Source organism: Columba livia, chromosome 3 (genome assembly GCF_036013475.1).
Source record: "Columba livia isolate bColLiv1 breed racing homer chromosome 3, bColLiv1.pat.W.v2, whole genome shotgun sequence".
NCBI lineage: Eukaryota > Metazoa > Chordata > Aves > Columbiformes > Columbidae > Columba > Columba livia.
In genome coordinates this window covers 71,186,286-71,208,895 of record NC_088604.1, presented here as the reverse complement: position 1 = coordinate 71,208,895, position 22,610 = coordinate 71,186,286, and the positions used below count along the sequence as shown (strand labels likewise).

Below are 22,610 nucleotides of genomic sequence, written 5' to 3'. Positions count from 1 at the left end.
GTGAACGTTTTGAAGGGTGCAGAGTCCTAACTGAATTGAAGAGCTGTTCCCCACAATGCTGTAAAACATGTAGTGGAGGTGATGGCGTGAACATTATTTTGCCCATGGTGTATTTCTTCCATCTGTCTCAGACCTCTTGGTGAGATGCAGCGCACGGTTTTGCTGCCCCTAATTGCTGTGCAGAGCCGACAAAGAGAAAACTGCTGTGCTTGCTTTAAGTGAGTCTGTCTTGCTGTCTGTAGTGATCGGCCCCCTAATGGCGATACCAGTAGTAGTCAGAAATTCTTAACCTTCTGGGTAGCACCCGTATTTAGAAACCTAATTGTATATAGTAGAATTCAATTTACTGATGATTAGTAGCTCTTGTGTTAAACCAGTCACAAGCTGAAATCCTCAAGGCACTGTAAAGAAAACTTCATACACTGTGTAATTTGTTCAAGACAGCTAATTAATTGGCCATAATGATCCCAGTACAATCTAGCTCGCATGTTCCAAACAGTCATGATTTTTCTAATCTCAATAAAGAGAGCGCAATGCTTTAATTACTATGTAATCTCTTTAAAGCTAAATGTTCCCTTTGAAATAGATAAAATGGAAGCAGCCTGTAATTGCTCAAGTTGCCATTAAATAATTAAAGAATTGTCTGTGTCAGCTGGAGTGTAAGTAGGTGCAAAATCATAACATAGTAGAAATAATCTTCTTGTGGTTGATTAGGACAATATTGGCTTTGCCAGAATTTTTGGAAACAGTCATGAAGAATTCATTTCTTTGAAGAAATTTAGCACTTCATTCTAACAAAACTGAGGTTCCTTTTTATGTGAGTCTAATTCTGACTTAATTAACCAGTTTTACATGACAACACAGATTGATAATATTTGCTTTTGAACCAGACGGAAGGGGTTTTTTCCCCACCCACTTTGATATCTTGTGTTGATCACATCGCTAAAGGGCAGTGCCAGTCACCCATATGGGCTCTAGGGGAAGGTGCTGAATTCTATGTTTTCTGTGCTTTAAGAAACACTCACCATAAAACAAAAAAGCCCAAGCCTCACCCCATTATCTTCCTGATACTATACTAAAAGGGAGAGTCCTTTGGTCAAAACCGGTGAGAGACTCTAAACTGTTTGCACGCTCAGCTGTCTGTGGAGAGGTTCAGCACCCAAGCTTCCTTCTGCGAGCCTCATGGGAACCAGATGAAGAAGACCGCATCTATGGGATGAAGCAGACAGGAGAGGGTGGTGTTCTTTGGAGTATGGGACACCTTTTCTGACAGGGCTGTGGATGCTGGTTTGAAGCAGTGGTTGGAGAAAACATTAGTGAACAGAGGATCCACTGCCCAACATGTAGCCCAAACACTTCTCTGGCTTACCAGCAGTATTTCTCCAGTGGCTGTGGCCCTTGCAGAAGGTTCAACAGTGATGTCTACATTTCTGCAGGAGTGAACATCCCCTCACCCTTCTTGTTTTACTGGGCTTGTTATGTACTCTCTTGGCATGCCATTTTTTGGGCTTTTATGGGTAGGAGAAAGAAAGGATGCACACATCAATTTAAGTGCCTTTTTTTTTTTTTTACTGTGTCTTCATTGACTTCAAAGTACAAGCTCTCCAGCCATTACCTGATCTTTGACCTTCCCCCATGGTTACAGGCATGCAGAAAGAGGAACATCAAAGTCAGAAATGGCCAGTTTTGTTGGCAGATGGGGATTTAATTGTCACCCTCCTTTGTTCTACTAGGATGCATTCCAGGAAGTGTACTACCGAACAGGAGCCTACCCAGGAGTCCCTATAGTGCCACCCCGACGACCATGGACACTTTTGAACTGGCTTTTCTGGGCATTATTGCTGCTATATCCTTTATTCAAGCTGCTCATCAACATGATCAACAGTGGATCATCACTGACACTGGCTAGCTTTGCATTTGTCATTGTAATGGGTAAGTTTTCTAAAACTGTTAGGCATGATCTATTGAGGCTTATTAAGTATAAACATGACTTGTGAATTCAACAGACCATCTGATACTATATGCACTTTATCCTGGAATAAGTCAAATAGATTATTTTTTTAAATTTTTGTATATTGTATATTTATTTTTGTATAGTTGTATTATTTTTGCATAACGTGGAGGCTTCTTACAAAGGTGATTGGAGAAGGAAGAGTTTGTGTGCATGTACGCACAAAAGAAATTTTCTTCATGATGCTTTGGACTAGAGGAAAGAAAACAAGAGCAAGAGTAAGGTCCAGCATAGTAGTTGGTATGTTAATATGGGCAAGGTAGAGGGAGAGGGAGGGGAATGCTGTGCTTTCGTCCTCACCTGGAGAAATCGTTGGTGCTTTTTACACTGGGAATGTTTTATGTAAGATATGTAAGAATTTCTTGGAGCAGTGTCTACAATTTAGAAGCATTTTTTTCACCCATCTTACTTGTGTACCCTCCACAGGGAGCCTCACTGCATAATTCAGGGCTCTGGATTTTAACTTCAGGGCTGAATGCTTTAATGCTTGGCATTATGGCATCTGTGATGTACTGAATTTAGCCCTTATTAATTTAGCTGAGTGAGACCAACCCCTCCACCCCCAACCATAAGTGCAATATTGAGTCATTAGTGGCTTTTACAACTAGGTCATGTCTTCTCACTATCAGGGAGGCATGGAAAGAACCTGTAAAGAAAAAAAACAAAAAGATGATGCTGATAAGAATGGACAGCAAAAGCACCTTTTTTTTCCTTGCTGTGTTACTCCCCACTTAGCTTTCTTCTACTTCTAGCCACAAGAAAAGATTAATAAGGAGGCTGCTGTGAGTCCTCTTTTGAATGCAGTGATAATCCAAAGGTTCTCAGGTTATTTGTAACGCTGGAACTAACTGAAAGCTACAGCAGCAGTGTGCTGCCAGAATGAACGGGTGAGCTCCCAGGCTGCAGCAGCACAGCTGAGGAGCGCATTAATAATGGTGAGATTAACGACCCTCTGCAAGGTGCATTGCTGCCCTGTGCTTATCCAGCATGTTTGTGGGGTGCTGCAGGTTGCAGTCCCCTGCAACCTTCAAAAGACCCGCTGTGCTTAGCAACAGCTGATCACAGCACTTGTAATGAAAGGGTCAGGATTTGCGCACAGCAGAAGTGGCTGTCGCCTGATTAGAGTCAGCCAGACACTTCTTGCTGATGAGCAGGCAAAAAAAATTGTCACTTATTGGCAGGTAGCAGCCTCCGTGAAGCTGTGGAAGGACAAGAGTCTGTGGGAGTGGAAAGAAGCTCAGCCTTCAGCAAAAACAAACGACAGAACTGGTGTATCCTGGTCACTTAAAACTGAATGCGTCATTACTCACCAAAAGAGGAACAGTTCCCTTAGCATGTTATAGTCTGTATCTGTTTTACTAAATCCCTTTGAGAGCAATGTTACTGCTAGTTGGGAATCATTGGTCTCTTTCTGCAGAAGCATCTGAAAAATTTAGCCCAAGCTGTAATGTTGACTTTCGTAACCAATATCTGAGTTGCTGTACCAAGGCTGTTCTCCCCAAACTGTGTTTTGTCTCCTAAGGGGTATCCCTGTCATGAATGTCCTGAGAGTGCTGCAGTTGTCTTCCAACAGTATTTTATTTTGCAGTTCTGTCTCCAGCTGCAGGCAAGGTCTCAGAAGTGAATTCTGCAATGGCCGGCAGGTAGTGGTACATGAACACAAATGTGCCTTGGAGGCCTAGACTCCTGGTGCCAGTTGGAGCTGTCTGCCTGGCAGACCCATTTTATAGCAGAAGCAGGGAGGGTTGTATTCGTGGTCTTTTACAGTAATTGGTACCTGATGGCTTAACAATGTAAAAGGAAGTTTTTTCTGTAAATCAGAGGGATTTATTTACCATTGTGATCGGATGATAAAATCACCTTTTCATATTGCTGCTGCTCCTTTTCCTGCTATTGTTATCTGAAGCAGCACAGGTAGTGTTTGAGACGTTGGTTTTTTATGTGGCAATTTGGCAGCTCATCGATACTCCTTAAGTAGGAAGCTTATTGCAGTCCCTGATAGCCCATTGTATGTAGATTGCTGTTGCAAAGGGCCGATTTCAGTACCTGATAACATTCCCTTTGTTAGCATAGGTGCAGATAGCACAAGGTATGTGTAAACTTTCTGTGATAACAGAGAGTGGAGAAACTAGGAGGTCCTTTTACCTGTACGCTCTGCTTTGTTTTCAGAGTGTCGTTTGTCTTTTGGACAGCCTCTGCTAATAGTGGTCTCCAGTAAAGCACTTAGGAGCTGAACTGGCTGTTCAGGTGGAAAGAGCCATAAGATTAATGCCACATGGCGGTCAGGCTGGGGTGAAAGCATTGTAATCGCTGGGATCCAAGGAATCAGTGACCAGCGTATACATAGCTCTGCTGGTTCAGCTCAAACACTTTCAGTCCTAAATAAACGATGTCTCCTCTTTATACTGAGAGTGCTGAGCCATCCCCTCTTGCTTTGCTGTGCAGCAGTTTGGCTGTTTATACTCCTAATAATCATCACATTGTGCTAGTATCTAACTACTGGTCTGGGACTAGGAGCCCTTTGTGAAACTACTTGAATCAACACAAGGCAGTCCCTGCTCTGGAGGTTAAATGCGCAAGTAGTTTGAGGGACAAAAGATTCTTTTGAAAATTGGCTTTTAGTTTCATAGGACGTACGGCAAGAGATTTACGTACTCACCTCACAACTGCTATTTAAAACTTGAGGCTAATATTTTGGTGTTAAAGCAGTGTATGAGTCCGTCAAATGCCAGTATTTGTATGTGACAGCAGCTTCTTTTTTTTCCCCTTCTCCTGTTTTCCCAATCTCATTTGGCTTCAAAGAACCCGGTGTTACGTTGCCTTTCAAGTTTTGGTAACTTGTGTTGAAGAGCACAACTTTGTGCTCTATTGAGCTGTCAACAGTAGTAAAAACGGGAATGTTGGTTGTGTATGCAAAAGGAGAGCTTCTCTTGGCTCTTAAATGGAGAGGTAGCTCTTACATGTCTAATGCTAAAGGCGTAATGGCATCTGGGCTTATGATGTGGGTCCGGTAGTTAAGTATCAGTTATAGGTGAGAGAAGTATTTAATTTGAACCAAGCATAAGCAGTAACAAGCCAGCTTTGGTTCTGCAGGAGCTGTTGTATGTCTGCTCTAGAATATGTGCACAGTGCTGTTATATTAGAAAACCTGTTTCCATGGGTCACGGTACAAACTGTGAGTGAGTCCTCGGTGGCTCGACGGTGTGCAAGTGCAGGGTGTGGACTGAAGGGCTGGAGCATGATGTGATCTGGGCAGCAAGGCTGTTGATGCCCGTGGGCTGAGATGAGTGGAAGGTGAGGAGAGCACAAGCCAGCAGGGTTATAGTAAGTTTTACAACGGGATACAAACAATGTGCAGGATTCTGCCTGTGTTGATTGTGCCTGTTGATGGAGCTGCCAGGCAATCTGGCCTTTCAGCCTAGTGCCTAGAACCCGTATTTTGTTATTTGCTTGTTTCTTCTTCTTTATATTATGAAGACAGGCCCTTCTTGGCAATTTCTACCATTCGTGTAAACTTTAGTTGTACAATTCTTCATTTCAATCCATAACCTATATAACTCAGGTGTACAGCAGACTATATATGGAAAATTTTTATGCCCCTACCTGCTGTGCTGCTTATAGAGCTTGCTGTGTGCTACTAACCCCAGGTAACAGATGAGAAGAAAACCTGAGATGTGAGAGAAAAGGTGGAAATCCTCTACTCTGAGCTGAAAGGTGTAGTACTTATTTGTGGAGGTGGTGGTTTTCTTGGATCTAAAAAATGTTCCAAGAAAGAGATTACATTATTGACTCTTTTGATTTGTGTTAGCTCAGCCCTCCCTCAGCTCCCAGCACCCTGGCAGGCAGAGCAGGTCCTCAGCGACCTCCTGCATCTTTTGGCTGATGGGTAATGGTGGGCAGAAAGATGACAGGAGCTCTGTTACCTTCTGTGGTTTGCAGTGCAGGGATGCCTAAGCTGACAGCTTCTCTTTCCTGCTCTTCTCAGGGTGGGCTTCAACTCTCGCAGCTGGTTAAGTTAGGCACAGTTCTTGCTTGACTTTTTCTCCCCTTCCTTGCAGTAAAAAACTCTTAAGTTCCCCTTACTCTAGTTATATTTAAAACAACAGTGGAATAAACCTTTAAACATAACGGTGTCACTGCAGTAGGTGCTAAGGCTCCAGGAGAGTTGTGGAGAGGAGGCAGGCACAGAGGCACTCCAGTGCTTACCCCCGCTTTGCTTCCACAGGCTTGGCAAATGTGACCAGCCCCTTCTTGCACCTCACCTTGCCCAGGGTGTTTCCCCAGGGTACTTGAGGACAGAAGAGCAGCGGCAGCTTCTGCCAGAGAGCAAAGGAGAAATAAGAAAAAAATCACTGAACTGTTGAATTAGGTATTTTTTGGTGTCTAGGCAGTGGCATTCTTGAAACAGGATGAAATCCTCACTGTGCTCTGTGGTTGCTATAACAGGTGCTCTTATTTATGCTCTGTGTCTGCCTCCAGATGCTGTTTCTATCCCTTCTGGTTAAAATCTTAATAATTTCATGCTTACTATTATGTTATGATCCCAGGCTGCAAGCTACATGTTACATCTTCTTCTAGTCTTCTCTGGGCCATTTAAATGTTCAGAGATGTTTTTATTCTTTTCTGTTTGTGAGAGTGAAATCCTTCACCTGTCCGAGTTGTGTGCACTTCCAGTCACAGACTAACAGTGTCAGTGTCAGTGAGCTCCCTAGGAGCCATGTCCCTTTCTGGGCTGGTCCCTGCACAGCTTTGCGCCTGCATCCCCACGGGCAGCCCAGCTTCCCCACTGCGCGCTGTTCAGCTGTTGCTGTGGCACATCATGTGTGACTCATCTCTGGTATCCTGTTACCACTTGGACTTGTAAAAACTGGCACATAATTTACTGTCGTACTACAGAACACGAGTCTGTCGTTGACTGGCTTGTTTTCAAGTGCTGCTATTTTAAATGAACAAAACACACAGTGCCATTTATGCAAGCAAATAAGACAGAAGAAAATAGCTGAGGTGGGAAGGCACCTCTAGATATTATCTAGTCCAGGGATGTCAAACTTCTCCTAATGCAGCCCTGGGCAGCCTTGGCCTTCATTCCCATGAAGGCATCTACCAGAAAGCCCAGGTTCTTCTCTGCAGAGCTGCTTTCTTCCCTATCTTCTTACTGAAATAAGACTCGGCTTTTTCAATTTGCCTTACTTACAGTTACAACATTTGTTCAGTAGTCTGTGCTCCACTACAGAACAGGTTGCTTGAAGCGGAAGAGAGAACTAGCTATTTAAAAAGGGGGGTTTTTGCATGGTGTGGTAACGTCAGGTTTGCAGCTGGACAAGCGAGCAACTGGTAAAGCCGAGTGCAGCACTGGTCACCAGCTGACAGCCCGCTCCTGTTCAGTGCTAAAGAGCAGCAAATGCCGGGACACGGGGTGTCGCATCAGCCCTGCTTTTTTGGTGGTTGGTACCTGGTCATGGTATGAAGCCTCTGGATTCTCTTGATGATCTTGGGCTCCGACTTGACAACAGAGAGTCCTTTGTCTAGTGAGGAACTGTTCAGGTCATCTTAGACAGGTAAAGGCTGATGGGAATGAGACCTCTAGAGCACATCACAGGACTGGCTCTTTTCACCCTCAGTCAGCAAGACACATTCTGCACAGAGGGCATGTGTTTGGGACTCCCAAGTAGGTTTAGATCTGAAAGATGTGTCGCAGTTCTGGGTATATACAGTAGCTGAGCAGAAGTTTGGGGAATAAGAGGTTTTAGGCAGCTGAGCCCCTTTACAAAAAAAAAGCTGCAAGGAGAGGGCTTAGGCTAGGTTGTGTTGTTGTGTTTAACTTAGTCACTTCAGGCACTAGAAATAAATTATATTAAAAAAAAAAAAATCCATGTGCATAGGAATTATTACCACTAAACCCACTACTGAAGTATTTTAAATTAACCTGCCCTCTTATGATGGACTGTTTCATGAGCTGTAGATTAAAAAAAAAAAAAAGCCACAACTGATTTACTTTTTTAATCAAGATTTAAAGTGCCTTTGCACTGGCTCATGCTCTTCCAGACAAGGGGGCTGTTGAGAGCAGGCAGAATTCCCTTCTCCTGTCACACCCCACCAGCAGACACACCGGTATATTTTGTCACTCAGCGCCTGGGAGCCGGGTAACACCAGCAGCACCCACATTTCACAGCCAGTCTTGTCTAAGGGTTAACAGGGCTGGGCACATGGTGCCTGTGCCTCTGTTGGTTGCCGAAGCATCTTCCCTGCTGGCGGGAAAGGACGTCTGGCCTGAGGCTGGCGACCCAGGACCTTCCTTAATGAGATACCGTGGGCAACTTAAATGCAGTTTGGGTAGGTGCCTTTAATGCTGTGCTGCTGTAATGCTGAGAGCCCTGCTGGTCTCTTTCAAAACACTACACCTGTACAGATCTTCAGTCCTTGTCTGCAGGCAGCTTCTAACTTTATTCTGATGCATTTTGCAGCTTCTGTTGGTGTCAGATGGATGATTGGCGTCACAGAAATTAACAAGGGCTCCACCTATGGCAACAATGACAACAAGCAGAAACGAAAGTAGCGTCTTCAGAGACTGCTTCAATCCAAAGGGAACAAATGCAACTTCTGAAAACTCTAAAGTGCATATCATGGTCCTTCAAGCGAGATCAGAGGAAGGGAAGGGTAGGATGAGCAATCGCCATGCATATCTGATTTTGTGCTCCTGTTATTTTTTCTCTGGGGGTTTGAGCTGGATGACACACTTGAAAGATGCACTCCTTCCTATACTCTCCACAGCAGGTTTGCATTTGTTTGGTTGGTTTTCCTATAAAATGTCTTAAGCTTTGAAGAAAAAAAAAAATCCAGTGTTCTTGTATGATGAGACTCTACCTGGAAACTAATCAGAGGTACAGGCTTTATCTTAACTTGCTCTAAGGAATGGGTGAATGTCAAAAGATTGTTACAAGATGATTAAAATTGATAGTTGTCTAGATTACACGTTAACAGTTTAACAACCATAATCTGTCAGTGTTTAAATGCAGTAAAGATGCACTGCTTGGTTATACCAGTATTGGACTGAAGCACCTCTCCTGAACTGGCAGAGTTGTAGTAGAGTTTTATTACATCTAGAACTGAATCCCACAGTGTGCACCACGTGGGCCCTTTGAAACTCCAGCCAGACCCCGCCTAAGGGCCGGCTTTGTTAGGTCGGAGCCTTGCAGTGGCATAACTGGGAGTGGAATTTGGCCTTGTGGCCTGAGCAGAGCTGTGTTACCCACTGCCACTTCTCTCCCGAGGCAATACATCAGAGGGATAGCTGAAACCTGTAATTTTTTTGAGAGTAAATGCCATTTATAGTTTGAAAAAACTGAGGTAGTAAGTTCCTTTCAGCTTTAAACACTGATTTTAATTCTAGGCCTTCCTAACAATGGTGGAAACAAAACTGGGTATGCTGTAACTAAGTAATGCAAAGCGTGCGTTAAAAGGTAAGCCCCCTACTGTTGTGATCCCAATTAGTCTGCTTGTCTGTCTTTTCAGATAAATTAGTTTACATGGTGCCTCTTAACAGTCAGCCTGAGGTAATACTTAAATTATCTTTTACTTTTATTCTGGGGAGAAGAGGGGAAGTAGCAGAGAGACCTGGGGCAGTCATGTGGCTTGGAGTTTTTTACGGCTGTCTGGACTTGCTTTTACACCCTTCTGAATCAGATAAAACCGGAGTCAAGCTCCTTGGGAAGAGCGTTCCTCTGCCGTTGCTGGTACGGGTTCCAGGGAAACGCCTATTGTTTTTAAAACTTAAAGAGTTAAGAATATGCAAGTTACTAAAAAGAGTTGTTTAAAAAAAAAGGAAAAGGGATTTCCAGCTTGCAGCAGTTACGATTGAAAAAACCCCAAGCTTTAAAAGTCTAAACATACTAATACTGAGCAGTGAGGTTTATGATTGGCACTTCCAGTTATGGTACATTTTCACGGCACACAGGACTTAACTGTGATAGTCTAGCAATGAACAGCAATTTTAGTTGTATTAATAACAGCTGGTATAAAAAACATTTCTCTTTTCCTATAATAAAGCTGAAGCCAGAAGAAACAGGGACTAATACAACAGAATATGAATCAGTCCATGAAATATGCATTTGCTGTTCAGTACATCATCAGATCATCTAGAAACAAGTCGCTTTAAAATTCAACACCTAAAGAGCAGTTGTAGTAGTACTTCTAGCACGGGGTAATAAGTAAACTTTTTTAAGTGGCAGCAGTAAAACATACAACATGAAGGAAGGAATAGGCCTTGTGAAGTATGAGTGTTTTTGGGGTTTTGGGTTTTTTTTTCCACACCTGTTTTATGTACACATGTATTCTCTATGCTCTCTAGCTTTCTGGAATAGTTTATATGATGTCAAGAACATAAACATGAGCTGTAGTGTAGTTTTTCAACACATGAAACAGCCTGAGATCAGAGAATACTGCCACCCTTACAAAGTTATTCTCTTAATAAAGCACATGCCAGCACCTCGACTTAATAAAACAATCTTAACAGTGGAAAACTGAGTAGTAAACTTGCAGTAGTGTCTGAAGGTCCAGCTGTCCCACAGTACTGCATCAGGCGTGTCAGTGAGCTAGACCTGAAGACACTGTACACGAGGACTTGGAAAATGAGTAGGGGGTGGGAGAGAAAGGCCAAGCTGGCATTGCACTGTAATCCTAACCTGGCAGATACAGTGGGCTTTTCTCAGGGTGGTAAAAACCTAAACGCACAGATGAGGGGTTCTGAGAAGCAAATACATATTCATGTAGTGATAGAAATGAGCTTTTTTTGCCTTTTTAAAGAGCCACTGATCTAATATGCTGGTAGGGGCACATTCAACATTCCTTATGAATCTTAGTCCTTTCTAACTGCATGCAGTGCCAGTTCTTCTAGAGGAAAATACCAAACGTACGTATTTCTGAAAGAGTGTTTAGACTATTTCATACTCATTTCCCTGAGACCAACCTTTAGACCAGGCTGAGGGCCAAACACACCACTCCTGGATCCATCCTCCTGGGCACTTCCAGACATCCCGGCACACAAGGACTGCACTGCTGGGCCCTTCCCACCTTCACTGGCAAATGGAGAAAGTGTAATGGTACTTGCTAAAGTTAAACCAGTCCAGTTCACTGTATTAAAAGAATGACATATGTAATTAGGAAGCAGTGTTTGCCCCTCATCCCCACAAGCAACTACTGTATGTTCTACAACTGCCTTAACAAAAGTAGTCTTAATGTTTGTTTATATAAAAATAAAAGTATAAAAAGCTAATGTGCAGTGAATGAGTTTTCTTTCAGTTGGCAACATCAAACTAGCAACAGTTTACTTTTCACCTTTATCTTGACTCCTAAAAGCTGTCTGCAGTTCCCGTTTGTGCACAGGGGCACCTGAAACAAGGCAAAGGAGGACACAAACTGCTCAGGTACTTCTGCTGTATAGCCAGGCTTGCAGGGGAACCTCGGGTACTTCCACAGACAGTTGCTAAGGATGACAACATACTGCCCTTCCTATTGTAGCTGAAAATCAAGAACTGAGGAGAAGGGAAAGTTGTCATTTGAATTCATCACAGTATTTTTGAGAGCCTAGATGATACATTGCACTGCTGACCTGCACAGTGAGGCTCATGCTTTTCTAGATTTAAATATTAGGTTTTGTGATACCTTCTCAAGAGCTCACCTAACCAGCTGCTAAAGCCCACACCTGTAACCAAGGATTTGTGGATCAAGAGAGACAGGACTTTAGAATAAAATGAAACATTAAAAACAAGTTATGGGCTTTATAAGTTCCCCATTTTAAGGTCTCAGGCTGCAACAAGAATATGTAAGCTTGCAGTAATGCTTACAAGTAACAATTTGAAGTCATCTGCTTGTAATAGCAAGCCAAACAAAATAATCCAAATAGATCAAGTGATGCAGAGTGTTTCTTCTAAATGCTAACCACTTCTACTCTCCGTTTTCTGAGACTCATGACAATTGGCGGGTGGCAGGGAAATGAAAGTCAGAAATTAGTTTTAAAAAGCTAACAGTAAGTAAGTTCTTGTTTTTGCCAAACAGAACACAAGAATAATCTTAACTGATTCTCCTCCAGGCCCCAGGGATGCCACGCAGCCCATCCCCTGTTCGCAGTGCTCACATTCAAGGAGACGGTTATTTCAGACCATGACTCTGTCCCTTCTGTACCAGGGGGGGTCAGGAACTGCAAGCCCCCATGTTTCCTCGGGAGAGGATGGAAGGGGGGACCTCAATTCTGTCACCACTTGCGCAGTTTAAGATGCTTCTTACACATCTTGAACTTGACAAAACATAGACTGCTGCAATAGAAGTTAGGTTAGCTTAGCAGCGTTAAACAAGCATTGAAAAAAAGTTTAAAATGTGACACAACCCAATATATTTATTTTTTGAAGAAAAACCCTTCACCAACATCTCCTAAAATAAACCATTTATTGAGAAAAAAACTTTTTTTAAAATTTCATTAATCAGCCTTGTGCATAACAAATCTGAAGCTCGCCAAAAAACAAATAAACAAAAAAAACCAGTAAAAGTTCACAGTCAGTGCACTCAACAAACAGATTAAAAAACAAGGTCCGTAACGGCTGATAACACTACAGCATTTTTCTGAACCTAAAGAGTTCAAAAATACTACATATTAACATTACAGTTCTCAGTCAAATGAGAAATAGGAGAAAGAACAAAAGGTATGGTCCATATACAGTAGTAATGGCACTTTCACTGAAACATGCAGCTTCTTCCAACTTGCGGACACTGTCACGTGAGCAACATGTGCCAAGTACAACATACAGGAGCAGCAGAGAAAGTGACGCTCGTCACTTGTGCAGTCTTCGTAAGTTCAACTTTTATACTGTTTCTCAGCACAGTCTTTATGTAAATATTACATACAGTAGTGATTAAAAGGTATCTTGCCAGAATAAAAAAGGCCAAAGACTGAATAACTTCATTCTTCATCTGTGCAAACCTGTGAAGGGGACAAAAGGCAATGAATTCACTTGTCTCCCTATTACAGCAGGAAGATGACAACAGATCAATTCTTTCAGCACCTTCACTGAACACCTGTGAGGGCTTTTTCTTTCTCCCTTGTTACGCAGGTAACAAATTACAAGTGTTTAGATGTGAAAAACTTGTGTCTCCCCTGTCACTGTGCCACTCTGACGTGCCTAAAGCAGTGTTCTGCCTCTGGGATGGGTGGGATCGGGCGGCAGGGGCCCTGATGACAGGGATGGGTGTGATGAGCCCAAACGCACTGCTACTGAACCACAATACCAAAGTGAACAACTTTATGCTAGAAAATGGGAAAATTCAATAACCAACTGTGCACCTACTTCTTCAAAAAGGTAGTTACTACTACACCTAAGTTTGTAGCTGTGAATATTTGCCTATAGTTCATGCAAGAATTGCAGACTGTTAGGCCAACTGCCAGATAAACATTCCACATGAACTTTAACTGTGAACTTACTTAAAAAAAGCAGACCCTTGCACTGAAGGGTGGCGGAGTTCTCAAGAATGTGCTCGTTTCACTTTCTGTGGAGGGGACCCTTATCTCTAGATGATAGAAGTCTGCATACATACTCCCTAAAGTTTTAGGCACAGAGCCCTTCAGATTGAATTAACTTCCACTCAGTTGAAGCTTAACAAGTCTTTTTAACATAAAGATAATGCATTCCAAAACAGCAATGAAAGTTCATTGCATGGTGTGCACCAGGTTCTTTTAGTCTAATGTTTGTCAGCAACATAATGTGCTTCTGAAAAGTCGCCAAACCTTGTTTTCTGGACAGCATCAACTCGATAACTGGACAGCCTCCCACTGTGGCACAAAGCCCTGTGGCACAGCTGCAAACGATGCAGCCAACTAGGCGCCGTTTCTGATTCCCATCTACAGTCTTTGTGGCCAAAGCCATGGGACAAACCTTGACAAAAGGATGATCGAGGAGCTGGCTGGCCGTCCACCTCATCTTTGGGTCACTCTCCAGGCAGTGACAAAGGAAGTCTTTCCCTTCTGGGCTCACTTTGTCAGGAATAGGAGGTTTATGGCCCATCCCCACTCTATACATGATCTGGAAGTTGTGCTCGTATTCGTGCCAAGGCCTCTGCAACAGGTAACAGCATTGCTAAGTTGCAAGGTTTAGTGAGTGAGTAACTTGCTATCAATAGAGCATGTATTTCTGCACTCCAAAAAAATTAAACCCCACCCCAGTACTTGCAGATTTAAGTGTGACATATTTCTGGGAGTGGGACCAGAATTTGCAGAGAAACCGCTAAGAACAGTTTGCATTCAATCAGCATGTGGAACATCCCTACCTTGCCAGTGACCATCTCTATAACGACACAGCCCAGGCTCCAGATGTCTGCTGCACGTCCGTGCCCTTCTCCTTTTGCTCTGGTAATTACTTCTGGAGCCATGTATGCTTTGAAACAACACATACAATGTCATCAGTTCATGCAGCAGAAGGAACAGTATACATTCGGTGATTAGCCAGGCAAACTAAATGCTTTATAATGCATCTGTAGTGAATCACCACTATTTTTGCTAAGTTTTGGCATTTGCTGGCTTCTTGTTCTTTGACACATTTGCAGTGTAACTGTCTTTCAGTTTGAAAAGCGACAGTGAAAATGCTGGTACATGTACATGCTTTCGGTTACTTTTGGTTTTTAAAAACAGCTTAAGCAGCTGTTTAGTAAGAACAGCACTGTTTCAGTAAGGCTGCAAAGAAAGATACAACCCCAGAAAACACAAGCTGCAGCATCTTTATAAAAGTTGCCAGGCAAATAAAATTTCATCTTTCCAGTTACATCACTCACTGATTGTTTTGGCTTCTGGATGTAAAGCACATCTGGCTAGCTACGGTAAAATCCAAGTTTCCCTGAAACATACCATTTTACTCCAGCACAAACTTTGGCAGAGGCATCTTCTTCTCTGGTAACTAGACAAGTATCTGCCTGGCACATGCTTCCTTACCTGCGGTCCCCAAAGTACTGTTCACTTCCCCAGGCATTGTCTGGGTGTTGTTCTTCAGTTTCACCGAGCAGCCAAAGTCTCCTAGTTTAATCAGTCCAGATGAGGTGAGAAAGATGTTGGCTCCTAGAAAACACAATGAAAAACAGTAACACTTGTTAAACTAGTGCTGAATTGAGGAATGAGGGTTTCCTGATACACTCTTGGAAGTTACACAGTAGATAACAGCTGAATTTGCACTTAGATCTTTACCTGTGGGCTAAGCATGGAATATTGGCAATGTTCCCCAAAGGGCAAATTACCAGTAGCCAATGGGATTTTTGGTGGGTTTGTGTCTACACTAGATGTACTGAAAGCTGACAACAAGAAAAACAGCAGTAGAGTGGGCAAACTCATCAGCTTTCCATACATGCTCATTATGAGAAAATACTCCTCCAGGAACTGATGAATTCCAGTGCTTATCCTGGTGAGTGTTGCACTGCAAAAAACCACCTGTCCTTAGGGAACGTCCTGTCCTGGCAGAGGCCATGGCTACGTACCTCCCACCGGCCATCTTTTCGGGTCTGCTGAGCCAAGACAGGTAACGTCATACAGCTGTGTCATCACAGCAGACTTCCAAAATAGAGCTTATAGCATTTTATTACATGTCCTACCAAATGCCCACTCCTATTGTGCTCTACTTCCAGAAGAATTTCTGGAGGAGGGCTACTGTTACAATCGTTGGCTACACTGCCAGCTCACAGGAGAAAAAAATTCCTTAGCAGAGTTGAAAATCTCTGAGGGGAATGTGCAGTTGGCTCCAAGTCACTTGCTCTACATGACACTGCAAAATAAGCCAAGTGGCTTTGATAACCAGGTCTTCTTTAGTTCGACATCCTGCCAAAACATGTTGACAGCCAACAGAAAAGAGGAAGAGCAGAACGAGGTCACTATACATTTCAGGCCAAGTCCTGGCTTCTGCAAAGTATTGCAATGAAACCACAAGAAGGTTACAAGAGTCACCTGGCAGAAATACAGCTTGAGGTGTGGTCTCTCTTGAGGAAAGATGAATGGTTTGCACAGAACAAAGTGTATGCCTACTTGAGAAGTAGGCAAAATTGGGGGGTTCGTTTCACACAGCCTTTTCCCATGTCACACAGAAGATTCTTTGAAAAATGGCTCATCTGAATACAGCCTTCAAAAGTTTCTCACTTTTGTTCCACCTTGAACATAGGTCAGTGCAGAAATTCTTGGCTGCTCTTTCTTTGTGTTGTGTTCTCTTAGTTACTGGCTTTTCCCAGTTAGCTTGTCTGCACATTCCGAAGATATTAATGGAAAATAGAAGGAATCCCCAAAACGCTCAAGTCAAAAAAAGGCAGTGCAGGTCAATGATGCTACAACCCTGCCCACTTCTCAAAGGGCTTCTCTAACTGCTACAAGAATGCTTGATAACTAAAGCAAGATTTATTTAGTCCAAGAGGCATTGCACAGAACAGCACTATAAAAGGGGTAGAGAAATCATTAAGAGAAATAAATTCCAACCTTTAATGACTGTAAACCTTTCACAAGTTCTGAAGAAGAATTAGTTGTATTCAGTGAATACAACTGTTCTGCACATTGTGTCTAAGTTTTCCACTGTTGGCCTTCGGGTGCCCGCACGTACTAAAGATCAGAATTCTTTGGTTGGGTTCTGCGGTTTGCCGTCACAGGGACATACGTGTCCACAGTCACCCTGCAATCACAGGCACTGGTAACGGAGCTGGGTGGACCATCCCTCAGCTCCCTGAATGAAAGAGAATCCAGAAACGCACCAAAACAGTACAAGGAGGCAGCTCAATGAGATGCTAAATATGGGCACTGCATTAGAAGAGTGACAGTTACTCTACCAGCAACCTTCTCCTTTGAACAACTTCCCACAGCTTTTCTAATGATTTTCAAGCAATTATTTGTCATATAGGAAGTAGGGGCACTTAGCCCACACAAAGAGCTTAGGAAAAATGGCCATCACTAGCAAATGCTTTTACAAGGATGTTTTGGAAACCTATGTTCCCATTCCTCCAGAAAGCAACATGCGCATTTCATGGAAGGCTTACAAAGTGGTTTCTGACTACAGCAGTGGGTGGAAACGGGCAGAGCTTAAGTGCAACAATCTCTCTTCTGGCTGAATCTAAAGCTATTGGGATAATTGTGATAGTTTGGTTTAATAAAGTTCAGAACCTACTTACAAGGCCTTCCATACCCAAGTTTGTCCCTTAAAAAAAAAAAAGTAATGACAATTTAGCATAAATGTTGCTGTTAAAGTCTCTGTTTCACAGAATAAGACCAAGCTGGCCAAGATCTATAAGAAGTCTTGAAAAATGGTTGTCTTGTTAGACGAAACCTCCACAGAATCCAGCAGAACCTGGCTAAGAGAACAGGAGACACGAGGGCAGCACTTTGAGGATAACTAATCCATTTTGCCTTTGACAGTTAATGTAACTGGGAATGTCGCAAAATTCCTACCATATCTACATGGTTAATAAGCAAAATAAAACTGGAGACCATGGTTAAACAGGCAAAAAGACACAACACAGTCTTGTGTTCCTTCTGTCCTCCTACACATACACTATCAAAAGCATCTTCATTGGAAGTACTCGGCAGAGGCAAGAGGCAGCCCAGTTCTGCACAGCCCTACTGCCATTTACACCACAAGACCTTCTGGGCAAACTGCAAACTAAGAGCAAGTGTGAAAAGCCGTACCTTTGCTAGAGACAACAGGACCTACAACCCAAAGCTTTTAAACTGAAGTTTCGTGCCCTGTATCTCTGTGCCAAGTCAGCCCCACTTTAAGTGCAGTGAAAACTGCACTAGTGTGATATTCCAAAGGCGCTGGTGTAAGTACTGCGAGCCTGAGGAGCGGTACCAAAAGCCCCCTGAAGACTTTGGCATAATTCCACAAAGATGGGCAGCTCAGACACACCTCAGCCAGTACTCAAGTGTGTAGCAACCAAATTCATTCAAGAAACAAGAAGACCAAACTTTCCCTTTGATGAGAAAATCAACTGTAGAATCCTCTTTTACTCAGTCTCTCAGATAGGGTGACATATGCCCATAGTCTCCTGTTGAACAGCCTTCCACCTCTTGTTGAATGACCTTCCTTCCCTTGTGCTCATCATGAAGACATGAAAGCAGGAATGGCAGAAATTTTGAGCTAACAACAAAGTTAACAAGAGGACACTAACACTTTGATGAAAACTTCTGGCCTGGAGCATCTCACTCACAGGTTTCTGCTTTACCGAGGCTTCAGATACAACCCCTTCATTTTCTGTATTCATTCTGAAAACACAATCCAAGTACTTTTCAGGAATATGCCCTTCTCTCTCAGAGAGAAAGCACCAGGCATGACCTCAGTGATTAATTCCTCTCAATTCAGCACTTGCAAGACCACACTTGAAGTGCTGCGCCATGTTTTTGGGCTCCCCAGTACAAGACAGACACTGACATACTGGAGCAAACCCAGCAGAGGGGCATCAAGACAGTCAGAGGGCTGGTCCATACGATGGACAGCTGAGAGATGGGTTTGTTTAGCTTGACAAAGGGAAGAGTGTGTGTGGAAAATTTATTGCTGTTTTCAGCTGTGTAATGGGAAGATATCAAGATGATGGAAAGAGGCTTTTTCCTCAAAGGCAAACTCTGAAAGAATATGGGGCAATGGGTACAAACAGCAACCTCTGCAAATGCCAGGGAGGTATCAGGAAAAAGTCCTTCACAATGGGGATAGGCCAGTCATTGGGATTGGGCCCAGAGAAAAGTGAATATCCATCTCTAGACACGTTGGCATCTCAACTAAACAAGGTCTTGAGCAATCTGATCTAATTTGACATTGGATCTGCTACCGAGGTTGAACAGAAAGCACAAACAGAGATGTTCAGAGGTTCCCTTCAGCATTAAATATTCCATCATTCTCGATAACTGAGGAAAAACTGAAGAAATTTTAACTGAGGAATCTGGGCTTAACCATAGGGTTTAAAATCCAATACCCAGGATAGAGATTATAAAAGTATCCCAGAAAACTTAATCGCCTGCTACATACCAGCACCAACTACTTTACACATTGATGCAAAACAGAAACGAGTGCAGCCAAGTGTAACAACCAGTCAACACTTCCCTCAGTTTGTTCCCATAACTGCAGGTTGAAAAAGGCCTCAAGGCAGCTTCATCTTTGCCACTCACAGAACTGGATGCCATAACAGCATCTGAAAGACAACGGTGGCACAAGGGGACACTACTAACCAAAGGACTCAGTTTTTGATCACAAGGTACTTGCGGACACCAACTGTGGGATAACCAGTTCTTAGAGTAATTGTTTATGGGTATCTGCAGCTTAAAAGAAACATATCCACAGTGATGTTTAGCAAACTGGCCATGAGAGATCTAGTGTGACCTGACAGTGACATTTCCATAGCAAAGTAGTTTTAACAGGCAGAATGACATAATCATTTTTCCCTACCATAAAAATAAAAGAGTACCTAAGAGCTGAAAGTAAAACCAGAGTTTTCTTTACTGCTGTTTGCCTGAAATCTTGGAGATGCAACATCAGCATAAAAGGAGGCAGAAAGCAAAAGCCTTTCAAAGTAACTTCAGGCATCCTTTATAAAAATACCCTCTGTAGTCTGTCTTCACATTCTGTCATTAACTTTTGGGAAGGCCTATACACAGATGTGCCCGCAGTGACCCTCTGTTTGTCACTGCTGTTATTCTCATGCAACACCTCAACATTTGGTATGAAGAACCTGTTGCAACAGCAATGCCTTCAAACAACATAGCATTACAGTTCTGCTAAACAGCTCTTCTCACGTCACTGAGCCTCCCTGATGAGAGGAAGACCTATTTGGAAATACATCCAGAAATCAGCAATGACACAGAACAGCATAAAAAAGAAACCCCTGTCAGCCAGTCTTAGATTTTGATAACAAGCTTCCAGGAGAGCATAATCCAGCTAAGCAGAACCTGGGTATGGAATGATCAAGTAAAGGGCAAGGAGGGCACTGGGAGAAGCATGGAGGGAAATCCACAACTGGAGAGAAACCTTTGGTTGGGAAGGAAAACCAGAAAAGGCAAGATTGCTGGGGAATGGGAGTGAGGGAAAGTGTTTCCTATGAAAAAAAGCCAAAACTGACTCAAGAGTGGCCTACCTGGGTGGGAGGCCTCTGGATCGTAGATAGTTCTTTTCCCAAATGAGAAGCACGAGGCCAAAGGACCAAGAGCAACTGGGAACCTCCTACACTGCTGCGGTGATTCAAAACCCTGTGAGCAAGAGGGACATAGAAACCCAGCATCGTTGGGTTGCACTGCCTTGTCATAAAATGAGCATTCACAGGGTATATTGTGTGCATCCTTTCCCCTACCTTCTGTTAAGTTTCTGCCGTAGGTGAGCAAAATATGCCAGACTAACAAAAACAAGATAACTAGACATGGAGGATGTTCTTGGAAGGCGCAGGAAAAGAAAAATGAATGTGAAATGTGAACTCACACTGGGTGCCCTAAGTAAATGCCAAACCCAACCTCCCTTCAGTTATTGTAGTTCCAGTCTGCTCATTTCACAAGCAAAAGCTGAGAGCCAGGCATGAGTAGATAAATGTATGGCAAAAAACCCACTAGATAAGTAATTTTACAATATCCCTTTAGCTTCCTTTTAACAAAGCTTTTATTACTATGCTTAATCAACCATTCTTCTGAAATCCTAGATCTCTTCTGGAAAATGGGAATCACAGGAAAAAGTTCTGATGAACAACTCTAGCGCTGTACGTTGCTTGTCAGCGCCCAGAACACACCACTGTTCCTTGCGTAGATGAGATGAAACCCAGCATTACATAACTCAGTATATTAGTACTAGAAATAGAAGGACCAAATGAATCCCCAACAATAGTAACAACCTCTGCAGAAACTATATAAATCATGGGCAGAACTTATGAGTTTGCAATGCCAACTGTGAACATTTTTTTACGTTCTGTACTTAAAAAGGAGCACGTGACTAGCCAATAACTTATAAATTGAAAAATGAGTGGAAGGCTTTATACACTTAATGGTTGTATAGATAACAAGCACTAAATCTGTAACTATGTCCCCCATCGCTCCCCTCCCCATCTACAACACTGCAACAACGACATTACCTTTGACGGGTAACATTACCTTTAATGTCTCGATGAACAATACCATGTTCATGTAGTACATTGATTGCAATCGTGATTTGCTTTGTGTAGAGCCTAATGACATGCTCCTGAAGGCCCAGTTTTGATACCTCTTCCAGAGTGCCCTCATCACAGTATTCCATGAAGATGTACATTTCTTCCTGTTGTGGGAACCAAACCAAATTTCATTGTTGTGGGGTTTTTTGGTTGATTTTCTATGAAATTTTCCTTCCATCCTTTATTGTTTGTGAAAAGAGTAATGGAAGTGCCATGTAATGTTTTAATGAAGTACCTCTTACCATGGAATATCTAATAAATCATCTCTTCAGAATTCTATTCTCTTGGGCATGCTTCAACCCAATATGTTCTATTGCATATCTATGGAAAATCTCTGCTACAGGTTTAGCTGCATCATTTGTATGTAACTGATACTATTTGGTGGTATAAAATACATTACTTTCGTATCAACCAAAAAGTACTTTGGAAATCTTGTAGGTATATCACACAGAAATACAAAAAAGATGCTTTGTGTACTTAGAAAAAAAGGTAAAATTATGTTTTGGGCTTGTTTTTTTGGTTTGGTTCTCCCCCTCACCCTCCCAGTTCCTGCAATATCATGTGTTGATTGCTTGGGGATGGCAAGTTTTTTGTTGTTTTCTGTTGCTTGAACAAACATGGCAACTCTAACTCACTTTAAGGAAAAGTTTAGTTCTTGTTCCCTTTCTCTGTCTCCAAGCCCAGCCAATTTAAGCCAGACTTAATACAAGAAGATGGCAAAGACACTAAACTCTTAGAACTAGCCTAAGAAGCCAATGCCTCAGTGGCACAGACACCCTACGTCGTGTCCCCATGTAAAGAAACGCAGACAGAAAGCAGCCTCTGTCCCCTGCTAAACCAGGAATGGGTCAGCAAATCAACCCATTCACACTGAGCAAATCAGTCCAAACCAGACACCGCTTTCTGGCCAGACACCAGGCGTCCTGTTCCCTGCCCACCTCACCAGGTAGGGATATGGGAAGGATCTGAGATTCACAGGGGAGGTGGGAAGGGCACGTGGGAAGCAGAGTAAGAAAATGTTGGGTATCTCAGCACACAACTCTGGAAGCCAGCTCCACATGAAAACCAGGCTTCATTTGTTCTGCTGCTCAAACAAGAAAACTCGTTTTTCTTTCTGAAGAGACACTAGCTGAATTCCAAAAGATCTGCTGCCTTAAGATACTCATCTGGCATCAAGATTTAAACTCCACCACAAAATCTTTCCAGGAATCAACAAGATCCTGTACAACCTCTGCTGCTAACAGTGAAGGGTTTTAGGTTGTCTAGTCTTTAGGTAAATGCAAGAGTTACCATACCGTATATGATAAGAGTTTGCTTTTAGAGCAGTTAAGCAGAGTAGCAGCACAGAATAGCCTCCAGCATTACTTGCTTTATTCACTTAGTGTGAAGCTTCTCTGTTTATGTACCAGTTCCAAAAATTTTCCCC

General features: G+C 42.8%; 2 protein-coding genes across 12 annotated transcripts in view; one reads left to right on the top strand and one right to left on the bottom strand.

The window, feature by feature from the left end:
- The window catches only part of AGPAT4 (1-acylglycerol-3-phosphate O-acyltransferase 4), an 86,083-nt gene extending 74,801 nt beyond the window's left edge, over positions 1-11,282 (top strand). For all 4 annotated transcript variants that reach the window (XM_065057572.1, XM_065057576.1, XM_065057575.1 and 1 more), the window contains 2 exons: positions 1,734-1,932; positions 8,476-11,282. In XM_065057572.1, coding sequence (XP_064913644.1) covers positions 1,734-1,932; positions 8,476-8,567 — 291 coding nt within the window. In that variant the 3' untranslated portion in view covers positions 8,568-11,282. The remainder of the gene's footprint in view (positions 1-1,733; positions 1,933-8,475) is intronic.
- Positions 11,283-12,434: 1,152 nt separating this feature from the next.
- MAP3K4 (mitogen-activated protein kinase kinase kinase 4) overlaps positions 12,435-22,610 on the bottom strand; it is a 72,709-nt gene continuing 62,533 nt past the window's right edge. For 7 of the 8 annotated variants that reach the window (XM_065057571.1, XM_065057568.1, XM_065057566.1 and 4 more), the window contains 5 exons: positions 21,129-21,288; positions 14,982-15,104; positions 14,324-14,430; positions 13,933-14,112; positions 12,435-12,983 (listed from right to left, as the gene is read on the bottom strand). In XM_065057571.1, the coding sequence (XP_064913643.1) occupies positions 12,963-12,983; positions 13,933-14,112; positions 14,324-14,430; positions 14,982-15,104; positions 21,129-21,288 (591 nt within the window). In that variant the 3' untranslated portion in view covers positions 12,435-12,962. Of the gene's footprint in view, positions 12,984-13,932; positions 14,113-14,323; positions 14,431-14,981; positions 15,105-20,131; positions 20,244-21,128; positions 21,289-22,610 lie in introns of all 8 variants that reach the window. The other variant, XR_010471441.1, reaches the window with a different exon arrangement.